This window comes from Thamnophis elegans, chromosome 2 (genome assembly GCF_009769535.1).
Source record: "Thamnophis elegans isolate rThaEle1 chromosome 2, rThaEle1.pri, whole genome shotgun sequence".
In the NCBI taxonomy this organism is placed as follows: domain Eukaryota; kingdom Metazoa; phylum Chordata; class Lepidosauria; order Squamata; family Colubridae; genus Thamnophis; species Thamnophis elegans.
In genome coordinates this window covers 145,868,356-145,885,080 of record NC_045542.1, presented here as the reverse complement: position 1 = coordinate 145,885,080, position 16,725 = coordinate 145,868,356, and the positions used below count along the sequence as shown (strand labels likewise).

Here is a 16,725-nt window from a genome sequence, read left to right as displayed (position 1 = left end):
CACTCTACATGGGACTGCCCTTGAAGAGCATATGGAACACAGTTGCACAAATAGTAAATGGTGTTGATTACTTGGCACATGCAATGCCACTACTCTTGTGTGTTGCAGTGGTTGTCAGTATGCTTCCGGGTAGACATTTTTAGACATTTAGACATTTTATTAAGATTTATAGGCCGCCCTTCTCCCTGAGGGGACTCAGGGCGGCTTACAATCACAGGGAAAGGGGTGCAATACCAAAAGACAAACAGTAAGTGAACAAAATAAAATAACAAAACACAACTTGCATTCAACAGTCAACACTCGGGCGGGTAAATTGGGAACCTATCCCCAGGCCTGCTGGGAGAGCCAGATCTTAAGGGCCGTGCGGAAGGTCTGGATGGTGGTGAGGGTACGAATCTCGATGGGGAGATCGTTCCACAGGGTCGGAGCTGCAACAGAAAAGGCTCTCCTCCGTGTAGTCGCCAGTCGACATTGACTGGCAGATGGAATTCGGAGGAGGCCCAGTCTGTGCGATCTAATCGGTCGGAGGGAGGTAATCGGCAGAAGGCAGTCTCTCAAGTACCCAGATCCACTACCATGGAGTGCTTTAAAGGTGGTCATCAGTACCCTGAAGCGCACCCGGAGATCGACAGGTAGCCAGTGCAGCTCGCGGAGGATGGGTGTAATGTGGGCGAACCGCGGTGCGCCCACTATCACTCGCGCGGCTGCATTCTGGACTAACTGCAGTCGCCGGATGCACTTCAAGGGCAACCCCATGTAGAGCCCAGTATTCCAGCCTAGAGATCACAAGGTACAATTCAATGTGCTTGTTTCCATCTTTAAAGTTTATGGCTTCAGACCAGGTTATCTGGGGAACTGGTTATCTGGTTGGGGTTGTTACTTCTCAACCAATTTAGTCTGGCAGGATGTGCTGCCTGGGTCCCATCACTCAGGAAATGGAAGGGCCCAGGAAATGTGTCCTTTCTGCTGTAGCACTTGGTCTATGGGACATCCTCCCTCTGGAGATCAGGATTCCCTTAACCTGCTGGCCTTTCATAAGGTCCTAAAAAGGCTCGGTTATGTATCCAGGCATTAGGCCCCAAATGTCAAGTGTCCCGTCTCCTGGCTGTGACAACATCCATGGATTATAACAGTTTATTTATCTACTGTACGTAGCTTAATTTTTGCAATGTGGTGGTAACTTATTTGCTTGTTCATTGCCTAGAATCACGTAATGAGATGGACGGGCATACAGTTTGAATGAATTAATGAATAAATAAATATAAGTGGAAAGTAAAGGCAGCTTACCTTCACTTAAATAAACAGATTATGCTCCACTAATTTGAGTAAACAAAGCAAAGTAAGCTGATCTGAATGCACCTGCACAAAAAGAGGTTTTCATATTCAAGATCTCTCTTGCCAATATTTATAAAGAAAAGCCATGGGGACATTAGGGTCCTGAGATCAGGGTTCAAAAATCCGGGCGAGATGCAACCCACCTTTAGTACTTTTTTATTTTTCTTGATTTCACCTACTGGTTTTGTAACCCAGATCGGGTAGCCGACCTAACAAGCAACGTCTATGGAGATTCTCAGTCATCCAGGTCCTGGTTGCCCCAAAGGTGCTTTTTTTTCAAGAGGAAACTGAACTTTCCGGTTTTTCTTTGAAGATGTTTCGCTTCTCATCTAATAAGCTTCTTTTTTATCAATCAATTTGTCATCATCTTTATACATATCAATGCGTGAATGGTGTGTTTTCTGGTTATCATACATTCCAGTATATATATACATAATCTTATTACTCCTAAATATTACATTTCGTTTCCATTATTTCATATTATTTATACATGCTTTTCATTATCACCCCTCATTACTAAATAAGCTTTTTCAGCTCTGGCTGAATCTGGCACCTTTTTCAGAACTGAAGAAGCTTTTTGAATGAGAAGCGAAACGTTCTCAAAAGAAAACAAGAAAGTCCAGTTGCCTCCTAAAAAAGCACCTTTGGTACGATCTAACTAGCAGTTCAATTCCAGAGAAATAAAACTCAGACAGGGGAAAGGTGAAAAGGAAACCGCCTCAATAATAATATCACTGTTTTGGATAAAGTTATCAAGTCCACTTTCGCCCGCAAATCCCTCTCTATCTCTGCAACTACTCGGGATTGGAAAGGCTCAACTCCGCATGCGCTAAAGAACATCCAAATCACGCGACGACTTCTTCCGACCCGAATGGCGCCCCGGAGAGAGGATGGGCGCATGCGCAAATGCGCCGGAAGCCGGTAGCCCGTGGATAAGTCTCCGAGAAACCCCGTGTGCGGCCCTTTTCCGCCTGAGCCAGCGAGCGGCACACGGGGAGGTGAGGGAAGCGTCTCTATGTGAGCTTTTACCTCCGCGAGTCTGTGGGAGCGGCGGCGGGATCATCTTTGGTCCGAGGGCTGGGAATAAGGAGAGGCTCTGAGGGAAAGGCCTGGGGTGGAGGGTGGACAGAATCCGTTGGGAAATGAGGCCCGGGATCCCTTCAGAGCACGTGATCCGGCAAAGCGGAGAAAGACACGGCGGCATAGCATTTAATTACTGAATAAAATAAAATGTACCATAATAAAGCAACAGCAATTATTCTGGGGCGGCTTTTGTAGGCCGGTCAGCTCTTCTAATATGCTGGGACTTCATGGCTCCAACGTGGTCATGCTGACTGAAATGAGAGTTGTGGTCCTAATCCAGTATAGAGTACAATAGGAGAGGCTTCACATCTTTACTTATAAACCTCTTTTTTTGGGGGGGGATTTTTGGCGTCTCCTAATTTCTGAAATGAACTTTCCTGAAATGATCTGCTTTTTAAGTTAAGATGCTCCAAGTATAGCCGTTTTGAGAGAAAGACTTTTCAGAGTGAAGCAGGTTGTACCTGGTGAGGTGTTTTCCCCCCACTGTTTTTTTATCAGCTTGTGTGATTCTGCGCTGCTCTTCTTTTTACTTATGGTTGCATTGCTATTTTATGACCCAACTCTCCTGTCCCTTTATTTTTATTTATTTATTTAATCAAATATGAATTAAATAACAGATAGAAGTGTAGACATGATTATGAATACATGAAATGAATATGAATACAAGGGAATATTAGGACAGGGATAGTAGGCAGGCTGGTGCGCTTATGCATCCCTTAATATACATGTACAGTAGGCCATTTTACATCCTCCCCCAGCTTTTTCACATTTCTACTCACTTGTCCCTCCAGCTAATTTATGTTTTACAGAGTCAACAACAGCCTCCAAAATTTATAAAATATATGCTCTTTTGGTAATAACCCGCCACATTATTATCAAGATTTAGTTTATCTGATAAGCCTGAATTTGGAAAGAGGGAATGCAATAATAATATATTTGCAAATATAGCTTACAACTTGAAATGTGGGTGTAATGGGACTTGCAGTCTGGCACCTAACCCTGTTAAATGAATGAGCATGTAAATGCATCATGTTTTTGCAGGTACATGGGAATTACAGGGCATTTGGATTATTTCTGATGGCTAGTCTACATCATTAGTATTGGTTATGAATTAGAGCTGTGCAGTTCAGTTTCTTCACAACTGAATATTTCCATATTATGAAAAGATAATTGAACTAATTTGCATAGCATTAATAGAGCTTTTTCTGACAGTGTCTATCCAGAAAGTCAATATTGGGAGCAAGGAGCAAGCTATTGAAAGAGGCTGATTCAGGACCTAATTGCTTTTGATTTTGTCTCTAGAATGACTGACTGGGAGACAGCCCCTGCTGTGGCAGAAACCCCTGATATCAAGCTGTTTGGAAAGTGGAGCACAGATGATGTTCAAATCAGCGATATCTCCCTGCAGGTATGAAAAGAGAAGTTAACAGGTGGAATTTTGGAAGACAAAAACTGCAGAGTGGTTTTGTCTTCTGGCTAGAAGAAGAATTTTATTCTGATATTTATCCTAATGCATGACTCTTTACTTGTATTTTTGTAGGATTACATTGCTGTGAAGGAGAAATATGCTAAGTATTTGCCCCACAGTGCTGGGCGCTATGCTGCTAAGCGCTTCCGTAAGGCCCAGTGCCCAATTGTGGAGCGCCTCACCAACTCCATGATGATGCATGGGCGCAACAATGGCAAGAAGCTCATGACTGTGCGCATCATTAAGCATGCTTTTGAGATCATCCATCTGCTCACAGGAGAGGTAAGCATGGGGAGAAAAGACTATGATAAGGCATGGAGCAGGATAACTCTGTGAAATGAATTACTTGAAGGGCCCAAGAGAAGGAGAGATGAAGTTATACTTACTAGAAATAAATAGCTATAGTATGAATGAGGCATAAGCCGTGTATTTGGAATTACATTGGGATTACATTACATTACATTTACTCATTATTGGTGTTTGCTCATTTTCTTAAGTCTACTTTTGAAGCCCATTAGTATTTCCCATTAAAGAGTAACATTCCACTTGAATTTTTAATTTATGGAACAGAGATGCAGCAAACAGTTTATCAGTCTTGAATAGCAGGGTGCCCAATTGCTTGCAAATATCAAAGCCTTTCTAAAGGTTGTGACTAAATTAAATGTTTAATGGGGGGAAATAACTAGTTTTGCATTTGTCCCTAACTAGATGTTAAGCTATCTCCTCATTGACATATCATTCAAAGAAGAGGTTTGATCTTCAGCCCAAAATAAGTTTAACAATCATGATTTAAGACAAGTAAATTGTAAAAATCAACATACCCACAGAATTTTCAAGGACTGTTTCGTTCCTGAGTAACACATAATTTAATATCTACTTGTACTACATCTTTAAATAGAAATAGATTTGACCTCAATACAAATACATCATTTGAATTTTAAACAAATCCTGCTTTGCTAATAAGCTATTAAACGTTGCTTTTCTCACAATATTTAGCTCTATTGACATAGCAGGTTTTAGAGTTCAGGTGGTGTTTAAATTTTTAAATGTTTGCTCTTAAATCCTATAGGAAATATTTGCTATTAAATATATAAGTTGTACTTTCTACCTGCCTGGTGTAAAGAGTAATTGCCCAGGCTAGAGGTCCTTGTATAATGCTAAGAAACTCTATACCTAGAATGTATTGCTGTTGGAAAAGGTGTCTAATCTTAATCTGTTTCACCCAAAATCCTTTTCTATTTTTTTGAAAACCTAGTACAATATTCATTTCTCTCAGAAAGAAATACCAAATGAATAATTAATATGTGCTGAGTATTGGGTTACATGGGAGTAAGTCAGTCAAATTGTTGACTGACTTCACTTCCACAAATTGTAGACAAACGAACATTAACATTACAAGATGCACACAAATAAGATGGTGGCTACCTTAATATAATGCAGTCCGTTGCTATAAAGACCAAAGAGGATGGCCATAAAAGAGAGACTGGGAAGATGTACTCCAAAGAGATGAGAATGAGAAAATAGATAAAAGTTTAGGGCATCTGCAAAAAGTATGGAAATATCTGAGATGTCCTTAATTCATACAGGTATAAAAAAGAAGAGGAAACACAATCATACTTGGAGATTATGTTATCAATGTACATGTAGGTGGTCCTTGTTTAGTAACTGCAGTGGGACTGGCAACTGTTGCTAAGCAAAACAGTTGCTAAGTGAAAAATGTCTGCTTATGATCTTATTTCAGCTTTCCTTCGCTTTACAAACCTGCAGATATTGTAAATGTGTCAGTCCCAAAGTTATTTTTTCATCACTGTCACAACTGCGACAGGTCACCATATCTAAAAGATTACTACCAGTGAAAGTAGCCTTTTGTCTTCTGTGGAGTTTATTCCTTGGTCTAGTCTGCCTCCTAGAGCTGACAGTGGCTTTGTTGTTAAGGCCTGCAAAAAGTTGGTGCTGGGAAACTGCTGCATGAGAAATAGAAGAGAAGGTCAAGGCAAGTGTTTGCTGGTTAAGCCTCGTGAATATTTGGTGGCAAGCAGCCTCAGACTTCTATTATGCCATAAAATAAATAAAAGCATTTCTGAAAAGTTAGACACAGATCAACATCAAAGGATATTGCTTGCTTAGTGCTCCTATGATTTGGTGGCCACTGATGTTTGGAGGTTTCTGAAGTTCCCCCAGTATCTTGATTGGGCTAGCATTTAGAAAGGCAGTTATGAATACTTAGCTTTTGAACATTTTAGTTATCACATTTCAGTGCTGCCTATTTTATCTAAGGGATTCAGGGCAGCTTACAATAAAAACATCACAAAATATAAAAGCATAAGAAAGAATAAAGTTAAAAGTTAAGAACAGAAAGAAATGATAGGATTACAGTATTAAAAAGTTTAAAAAGCTGGAAACACCACCTTCAAAACAGCGATCATCCCCAGGATTGCCTAACGCTTCAGCCCCTGTGCTAATTGTCAGAACCAAATCTTAATGGTTTTTGAAGGCCAAAATATATAATTTGGGGAGAGATCTCACTGTTAAAACTCCTGGGAGGGATGAACTAAAAACTCACAAAACAAAATTGGTATTCACATATTAAGTTTTGACTTTCTCTTTTTATATGTTTAAATATCTACAGAAAATTTAAAAGTGGAAACCTCCAAGAAAGGGAGAAGGAAACAATAAAAGCAAAGCAGTTACATATAGAGAATCATTTCAGGCACACATCATTAAATCTCAAGCCTATGTAAAAATATTGATCAGTCTTTTAATTATATTAATAGAGAACTAGCTCACCATTGCTATTTTTGCTGCAGAGAAATTGAAACCACTTACTCTGCAATTGTTTTATCAAACTATCTTGTGCAGAGTAGTTAATCAAAGGCAATATCTATAATATGCTAGATTACTATCAGTATTTTGATTTTTGAAGTGTTTTAAACCAAGATTTTGAATGTCTCAAAATTAATTGCATAGCCTTGCTGAGGAGATTAGAAAAGCCTTATTACAAAAATCATTATTATTGATCTCTAGTCATTGAACAATGTCAGAAATAAAAGGCTCTTTTTGCATTTGTTCAGGTCTAAAGAAATGGGCTTTAGGAAAGCTACCAGGTATTTATAGGCTTCTTTTGGCTACAATAGTTCCATCTCCATGATGCTGTTCACAAATTGTAATCCGACTAAGCCATCTCTGGGTATAGTGCTCCTTATAGGGTATGTTGTAGGAAAGTCAATTTGATTACAATACAATACAATACAATACAATACAATACAATACAATACAATAGCAGAGTTGGAAGGGACCTTGGAGGTCTTTTAGTCCAACCCCCTGCCTAGGTAGGAAACCCTATACCATTTCAGATAAATGGCTATCCAACATTTTCTTAAAGACTTCTAGTGTTGAGGCATTCACAACTTTTGGAGGCAAACTGTTCCATTGATAATTGTTCTAACTGTCAGGAAATTTCTCCTCAGTTCTAAGTTGCTTCTCTCCTTGATTAGTTTCCACCCATTGCTTCTTGTTCTACCCTCAGGTGCCTTGGAGAATAGTTTGACTCCCTCTTCTTTGTGGCAACCCCTGAGATATTGAAACACTGCTATCATGTCTCCTCTAGTCCTTCTTTCTATTAAACTAGACATACCCAGTTCCTGCATCCGTTCTTCATATGTTTTAGTCTCCAGTCCCCTAATCATCTTTATTGCTCTTCTCTGCACTCTTTCTAGAGTCTCCACATCTTTTCTACATCGTGGCGACCAAAACTGAATTCAGTATTCCAAGTGTGGCCTTATCAAGGCACTATAAAGTGGTATTAACACTTCACATGATCTTGATTCTATCTCTCTGTTTATGTAGCCTACAACTGTGTTGGCTTTTTTGGCAGCTGCTGCACACTGCTGGCTCATATTTAAAGGGTTGTCCACTAGGACTCCAAAATCCCTCTCACAGTTACTACTATTGAGCAAGGTACTACCTATACTGTACCTGTGCATATCATTTTTCTTGCCTAAATGTAGAACCATACTCTTCACCATTGAATTTCATTTTATTAGATAGTGCCCAATGTTCAAGTTTGTCAAGATCCTTCTGTATCTTAAGCTATTCTTCTGGAGTGTTGGCCATTCCTGCTAGCTTGGTGTCATCTGCAAATTTGATGAGTTCCCTATTTATTCCCTCATCCAAATCATTGATGAAGATGTTGAAGAGTACTGGGCCTAAAACAGAGCCTTGGGGTATACTTCACTGCATACTTCCCTCCATGTAGATGCAGTTCCATTGAGGACTACACGTTGAGTGCGGTTGGTCAGCCAGTTACAAATCCATCTGGTGGTGATGCTGTCTAACCCACATTCTTCTACTTTATCTAGTAGTAGGTTATGGCCTACCTTATCAAATGCCTTACAGAATAAACTATTCCCTTTGCTTTCTTCAGAGCAGTTGCTGCAAAGTGATTGTTACAGAACTATTTTATAACCAGTGCCCAATTTTTCTGGGTTGAAGACTGAGTGGGCAGAGACAGTTGGATGGCATAGTTATTCCTGCTTGGTTAGTTTCAGGATAAATATTTATTCATACTCAATTGAGGGAGATTCTAGAAATTACACAGACACAAAATCATTCTAGTATTACTGCTATTTCTTATATTGGTAAAATAATATTTGCAACTCAGGCTGTTTTTTTTAAGTATCTCTGCCTTCTGGAAACTAAAGGTTACACTTGTGTGTCCCTTAATACAAGGAGGAAACCATAATATTGGAGAAGCTAAAGTTAGTGACAGCCAGATTACTAACTTAACAATTCCATGATTCACTTAACAACTGTGGCAAGAAAGGTCGTAAAATGGGGCAAAACTAGCTTATTAAATGTTTCACTTAGCAATAAATTTTTGGCTCAATTAGGATCATAAGTTGAGGACTACATGTACAACTAAAAATACAATTGGAGAATTCCCAATGCATAAATATTGTCTGTCACCTCACTTTTTTTGCCCTTGCAGTTTTAGAGAGATTTCAATAATAGCAAGTATAGTAGAATAAAATTAGTTACAGTCATGATTATATCTTTGAATTTTGTTTACTTTTTGTTAAAATCTCACTTCAATTAAAACAAAAAGTAAAGATTAAAATTTAGACATGCAGATTACTTAAGTGTTAGTCATTATGTGCAATGTGCTCTACTGGAAACTGACTGTAAAATATTTAACATTTTGGGCTATTTTTTGAGTAACGTTGGCTCTTTAATCCTTTCCCAGACTTGGCTTGGATGTAGTTTAAACCTTGCTTGATCTTTGTTCCAGAATCCCCTCCAAGTCCTGGTGAATGCCATCATCAACAGTGGCCCTCGTGAAGACTCTACCCGTATTGGTCGTGCTGGCACAGTGAGGAGGCAGGCTGTTGATGTGTCACCACTTCGTCGTGTCAATCAGGTAGGGGTATTTATCAAGAGGGGTAGCTTGATGTAGTCTCGGCCGGCTATTTTGTGAATATATCTCCTATGTCTTCATATAGGCTATTTGGTTACTTTGCACCGGGGCACGTGAAGCTGCCTTCCGAAACATAAAGACCATAGCTGAGTGCCTAGCAGATGAGCTGATAAATGCAGCAAAGGTAAGAACAAAAAATCGAGAGCTGAGCTGAGCTGTGGAGAAGATGGCTCTTTGGTTTAAGAGGCCACAGACCTAGGAATCAAATATATAAATCTTAAAAGAGTATTTACATTAGCACATCTGAGACATTTCAACAAAGTCTTCTAAAAAACCCAGCAGGAGCCCAAGTGCAGTGGTGCTAAGTTGCATCTCACAGCAGCAGTGCACATTTTGTTTACTTGGGGTTGGATCTGTGAATAATATTATATATAGGTTATCTTTGTTGGATTATACATTAGCTTTTAAAGTGCAGAGCAATTTATTTCCTGTCTTTATTCTAGTCCTCACTGTTCATTTGGCAAAAATAGCTATCATTGCAAGTAGCCTGCAAGTATTAGCAGTAAACAAAGAATACAAGTCCATACAATTCTAGCATTGTGAAATTTATTTTATTGCTTGATTTATTTGGTGTATATATAGTCATCCATCTTATAAAATGATTTGGGCTGAATTAAAAATTCAATAGAAATACATTAATACTAGTAGCAAAATTAAACACAAATTAGTAACCAAAAATTTATGACACCAAGGCCAATAGCAAGTGATATGGTAGCCTCCATCTCACAGATCCTCTTAATATTGTGACCCCCAAACATGGGAACAAAGCCACATTGTTAAGGCAAGTATCTCTATCTTAAGATAACTGATGACAGTCTGGCATGTAATCAGTTAATTGTACCAAAAAAGTTTCTGGTGTGATAGCTGATTGACTTTTTCACCCATGTTCATGAAAAACCGCTCTGCTGCTATACCTCCCATTTATCTTGAGTTGTTTGGAGGATGCGAGAGAAGGAGCAACTTACATAGATGTTTTCAGTGATAATGTCAGATGGGATGTGTGGTTGCTTAAACTGTAACTGTACTTGTTCCTAGGGTTCCTCCAACTCCTATGCCATCAAGAAGAAGGATGAGCTGGAACGTGTGGCCAAGTCCAACCGTTAAAAAGAGTTGTTCCTGGAAACCAAAGCAAATAAATCCTCATTTTCATACTGTTACACTTCTTTGTGTTGCAGTTCACTTGTTGAAGCAGATGGGATTTTTTTCTTTGATTTGAGGGGGTGGCCTGGTCGGATTATAATAGACATGTTATCTGGAGGTTCTTTTTTTTTTCTTTTTCAAATAATTTTGTTAAAGAGATATAAATGGATACAAGTTAATATATAAACTACAAAAATACGAACAGAAAAATACATTTCTCCCTTCATGCCATCAGGTAAAAACAATTTTAGTAGGTTAGCACCATCTCTGATTAGCTCACCTCTTAGATTTAAAAGAAGTCCATATGCTACATCAATCAATGTTTGTCAGCAAACGTTCAGTAAGGACAACCAGATACAACTATTTTCTTTTTTTAACCCTGGTCAAACAAGCCAATGTTATAGACTTCCCCTAAGTTTTTAAAATTATTCTTTAATCCCCTCAAATAAAAAAGCCGAGAGGTAATTTGCTGATTATGTGTGTATCAAAGTGAAAATTCTTCAGAACTCTTAAGAGATTCCTTTTGTATCAATAAGTAAATTTTATCCTTTTGTTTGTCATCACTAAAAACATCTTTCCAAATCTTAGCAAAGCTCTTTTATATACCCAGAAGAAGAAAAATAATCCAACCAGTTTCCTTTTTAATATCTCTACATCTCCATTGGGGAATAAGAAACATTAGATCCATTTGCATTACATTTAAATGTCCATTCAATTTAATTTCATAAACATTAATTGCAGCTCATTTTGTTTAACAACTTCATTTAAATATACAATTTTATCAAATCATTTAATCCATTTTCTCAAAAATTTGGCTGAGAAGTATTCAAAAGGTCTCAATAAGGATTTCTATACTCTGGCTGTACTGTCCACCCTTGAAGTTCTTTTAAAAATACCAAAGCAATCTCAATTTTTCCATGATAAAATATCTTCTATAATTCAAAACTTATAATTCCAAATTCCTTTGGCCACTTAATCTGTTGTTAACTTTCCAAAATCCATATACTATGGATTTTTGCTGCATACTCCCAAAAAGTGTTATCAACCATCCCGTTGGCATATACAGCAAGAGTATAACTTTACCAAGAGTATAACTTTACTGATAGCATAGATCAGGGGTGTTAAACTCGTGGCCTGTGTTATGCATTGGCCACGCCTACCCCCGGTTTAGTGAAGGGCGAAATTGCGATACATGACATGACAACATGAATTTGACACAGCTGCCATAGATCTATACGGGCACAGAAGAAGTGAAGCTAGCTGAGGTTTTCACATGAAAAACATAGTTAATTTCCCCTTTTCCCACTTGGGCGGTCCATTGTCCACCAATCCAACATGTTCTTTTTATACCATCTTCTAAAAGAGGTAGAAACTCGCCTGAATCCACTAAAACCTTACTGATCCAAAGGGTCTTAATCTCTCCAATATACAAAGAGTCCAAACAAGTGATTAAGATATAAAAGTTGTTCAAACTTAATGTGAATATGAGCTTGATGTAATCCTGACTCAACCACCCATAAACTGATTGTACAAAATGGAAGTTTCTGTTCATGAGGGATGACTGACTGGAATCGCTGGATGATCTCATTGATCTTTGTTCCAGAGAAATTATACCAGCTTGGATCTAGCCATGATTCCCTTCACAAAAGCTGTCTTGATAGTCAGCAAAAACCAGAATATGTCAGCTCACTATGATGCCCACAGGAACTCCTATCTGGGGCTTCCTTTTGGAAGATGAACTGTGATTTGGGCAAATAATCCAGAATGTGGACTGTTAGCAGTTCAATGTGACAAACCAATAGAGCAATGAACTAGAAGCAGTTCTAAAAGCACACTACCATTGATGCAGAGTAGGGGCATCAAACTTGTGGTACCACTTTTCCCGTCAGGAAGCTGGGCTGGGCATGGTCTGTCTGAAATGCATTGGGCCCATGGTCTGCCAGGTTGAAACCCCCCCCCCCCCCCCCCCCGATATAGGGGCTGCTTTTCCTATAGCCCAGTGATGGCAACCTTTTTCTTACGGCGTGCCAAAATTGTGTGTGCCCGCACTCACGCATGCCCACACCAATTAATCCTCCCCACCCACCTGCAAATGCGTGTGTGACCCCCCCCCCCACATGCATGACTCCTCCCCAGGCTTCGGAGGCTTTCCTGAAGCCTGGGGAGGGCAAAAACGTCCTCCCCCAGGCCCCTGGAGGCCTTCCAGAAGCCAGAAACAGATTGTTTCTGAACTTCTGGTTGGCCCATTTTTCACCCTCCCCAGCCTCTGGAGGTTTTCCTGAAGCCTGGGGAGGGCGAAAATGGCCTCCACCAGCCTTTTGGAAGGCCGAAAATCAACTGGCCAGTGCGTGGCTGCGCACCATAGCTGATGGCTGGCATGCCAGCAAATATGGATCTGTGTTCCACCTGTGGCATGCACGCCATAGGTTTGCCATCATGGCTATAGTATTTTGATCATCTTTTAAGATTTGTATCCCATTTTTTGTTTAGGAATTCAAGGTGGTGTAAATGGTATCCCTTCCATCTATTTTTCCTCCCAAAAACAACCCTCTTAGGCTTGAGAGAGAGTGGCTCAAAATCACCCAGGAGCTTCTGCATGTTGAAGTAGGTTAGATGCAGGCTCTACTATCCTATTCAACAGTCCCAAAGCCTTCTCTAATATGCTAACCTTTTTATCTTTCCCAATCACGTTTACTCTTGTGATTTTGCAAATATACTTTCTTACTTTAGCCAAACAGATTTCAATTAAAGTGCAACAATTTTATTGCACTGAAGAGGTCAGCAGACTCCAATATAAAGAGATCTTTTGAAGCTTGAAACCTGACTAAAAATGTTGCATGCTGCCTACTTGAATAGTATTAAAAGACTACTACTATCATTGATTGCTACTAAGAGTAAGAAAAGGTGTTTTAGTCGGCCTTTCTACAGACCCCTTGTTACTTGTTCGGAAAATAGACCGTGGGCCTTTAATCCATCTAAACATGCTTCTATTCATTGTCATTGTTTCATACACTGTCAAGCACAGGAAATCAGGAGCTAAGGTGGTTCAAATAAATAGATTTAATGCATGCTGACACTACAAGAATCTGAACTATTAATGGTCAAAGCAAATTGGCATTAGGTAAAAATCAGTAGAACCGAAGGTGAATTGAACTTAGATCTCATGAGTGTGAAGAGATTTGAGATTGATGACACATTTGACCCCTCCCTTGGGCTCAGACTGGTCATCTACAAACATTGCATGGGGTACTAACTATTGAATTCCTCCTACCCAATCTACTTCTGAATCAATTTTTTAAAAATTGTGATATGAAATCATCTTAAGGTGGGATGCAACATATCTGCAACTTCAGGATTTATTCTTTCCGTAGATAAACAGGGCTCGTGTAGAAGCAAGAGGATGAAGTGTTCAGTGGCACATATCTGGTAGTGTGTTGATCTTGAGCAAAGTTCGTCCCTTGTATTTCATAGGGAAAAATAAAATTAAATATTAACGCTATGATTGTTCTTCCTGGCATTGTGCAACAGGAGATGATAAAACTTGAAGGCTGTGATCCAAATTACATTTTATATGAAAGCTGAGTTGCAGGAAGGAGTTGTTTTTTTTCTGACCACAATTGAACGCTAATCCCTCCTCATTTGCAGAAGTTGCAACATTTTAAAGTAGGGTAATTAGGTTTAGCATGTAGCCACTGAAAAACTTGATGGAAAAATCCTTTAAAGTTTCCTTTTATATATAACATTTACAGATGCTAAATTAAAAGCATTCTGCTTATTAAGAACTTAGCAAATGCCATTAAAGAAAACTCGTGAGATCATTCCTGCAAACCATCTTCTGAAAGGCAGCAGACTTCATACATTTTTAAAAATATTGGTCTCCCTATGTTCCCAAAAAGAGAGAAATCCCTAAACCATGGGTTTCAAACTCATGGCGTCACGTTGTCATCAAGTGACATATCATGATGTTTTTTCCCTTTGTGGAGCTGGGGTGGGCGTGGCCTGCATGTGACGCATGCAGCCCATGGGCCTCCAGTTTGACACAGCTGCCCTAAAATATTTTAAATACATGTTAAGACATAAGTAGTATGTTTTAAATCATTTAGAGCAGGGGTGTCAATGTCAATTTCATTGAGGGTCATATCAGGATTGTGTTTGACTGAAGTGGGCATGGCCAGGGTGGGCGTGGCCAGCTCAATATCACTCATGTTGGTGCCTGTGCTAGCCTGAGCGCCCTGCCAGCCAAATTGGGCTCCCGAGCTCTGTTTTCAGCTGCAACCCTCTGCCAGTGAAAATGGAGTTCAGGAGCCCTCCCGAGCTCCGTTTTCGCTGGCAGAGGCACCATGGGCTGTTCCTTCATTGTTTGCAGGGTAGCTTTGCAGGCCAAATCTAAGCCCCACGTGGGTCAGATCTGCCCCCAGGCCTTGAGTTTGACATCCCTGGTTTAGAGAGAAACAAATTTATGCCTCTCTATAGGTAGTTCTTGACTTACAACTGGTCACTTAGTGACTGTTACAATGGACTTCCCCAAAAGCTTCTTAAAACCCAGTTCCAAAGTTCCAATGGCTGCCCCCCTCCCACCCACCCCCGCCAGCATGGTCAAGTAACTACAATTTATGCCATTTTTGCTAGAAAGCTGCATTCACTTTTTTTTTGGCAAAAACTTGTCTGTAGGGAATAATGGCTTCACTTAGTGATCACAGCAAGAAAGGTCATAAAATTGGGGCAGTCTTATGGTGACCCACTTTATGGACATTGTGATTTATGACCATAATTGCCAGGCTCAATTACGATAATAAATCATAAACTAACTTTATTTTGGGCCTGCGTCAACAGGACCAAGACTTATCTGGAACTTGAGCCAACCCGCCCCCCCCCCCTCCCCAAAGCATCACAGATTGCACCAATGAAAATATGCCAACAGTCAGTTTTCTTTTGAAGTTATTTTTTCTGGATTTGTATTTGTGAAGATCGAATCGTTGAGTAGTGCTTTTTCATCTTCAGAGGTGAAACATTTTGAGAGAATGCATGGGGATTCTCTACATTTCTTGGAAGAAAATGTTAATGGGAAATGTAGAAAGCCATAAACATTCAAGCCAAAGAATATTGTTGGTGAGTATCTGCCAAGTTTGTTACGTATAAGTTATGTAGAAGCAGGGAACAAATTTTGCATATATCAGATAAGTACAACTATAAAATGACTTTCAATTCAGAGAACGTTTGAGCCACAACTGAAATCCTGCTTAGCTCACTACATGTAATTCTTTTGTTTGGTGACCATTTGAAGTTACAACAACACTGAAAAAAGTGACTTATGACCATTTTTCACTTACGACTGTTATCACGTCCCCATGGTCATGTGATCAAAATTCATATGCTCGGCAACTGGTTCATACTTACGACCGTTGCTGTGTTCCAGGGTCAGGTGATCCTCTTTTGTGACCTTCGGACAAGCAAAGTCAATGGTGCGCATGCATACACACACAGTGCATGCATGCATGCATCTTACCTTCCTGCGACGCCTCCACAGGCCTCCACAACACTCCAGATGCTCAGCGGAGCGTCGCACAGGTGCTGTATGCGCCATGCGCATGCGCGGAAGTGCTGAAGGCTTTAAAGGACAGGCAAGGAGTGCGGGTGGGCGGGCCCTCCGGAGCACTGTACCGGAACGGTACCCGGTGTTGCGAGCAGGCTCTGGTACGCTCATATTGCGGTGTACCACCTGCAACCCACCACTGTCCCAAACCCATAGCAGCCCACCCCTGGTTGTAATAGTACTGAAATGGATGTTTGTAGAGAAGAGTTTAGAGTTTAGAGTTTTATTTCATTTGTATGCCGCCCTTTTCCCTAAGGGGACTCAGGGCGGCTCACAACTCAAAGAAGGGAAGGGGGGATACAGACAGTTTAGCAACAACACAAAACAATACATAGTTAAAAAGCGCAACAATCATACCATTCGAGATAGGGGCAGCGAATCTTTAGCCCCAGGCCTGTCGGAACAGCCAGGTTTTAAGGGCTATGCGGAAGGCCTGGAGGGTGGTGAGGGTACGAATCTCCACGGGGAGTTTGTTCTAGAGGGTCAGAGCAGCCACAGAGAAGGCTCTCCTCCGGGTAGTCGCCAGTCGACACTGGCCGGCGGATGGAATTTGGAGGAGGCCTAGTCTGTGGGATCTAATTGGTCTAGTGGAGGTAATTGGCAGTAGGCGGTCTCTCAAGTAGGGCTGTTTTG

General features: G+C 40.2%; 1 protein-coding gene across 2 annotated transcripts; it reads left to right on the top strand.

Moving 5' to 3' along the window:
* The first annotated feature begins 2,226 nt into the window (after nt 1-2,226).
* RPS5 (ribosomal protein S5) lies at nt 2,227-10,518 on the top strand. 2 transcript variants are annotated; one of them, XM_032211489.1, is made up of 6 exons: nt 2,227-2,333; nt 3,721-3,826; nt 3,959-4,168; nt 9,174-9,302; nt 9,385-9,483; nt 10,395-10,518. In XM_032211489.1, the coding sequence occupies exons 2-6, from the start codon at nt 3,722-3,724 to the stop codon at nt 10,461-10,463; spliced, it is 612 nt and encodes a 203-aa protein (XP_032067380.1). In that variant the 5' UTR covers nt 2,227-2,333; nt 3,721; the 3' UTR covers nt 10,464-10,518. The 2 variants fall into 2 exon arrangements, with proteins under 2 accessions (XP_032067380.1, XP_032067381.1); XM_032211490.1 differs by having other exon boundaries at nt 2,329-2,352; nt 10,395-10,510.
* Nucleotides 10,519-16,725: the final 6,207 nt, after the last annotated feature.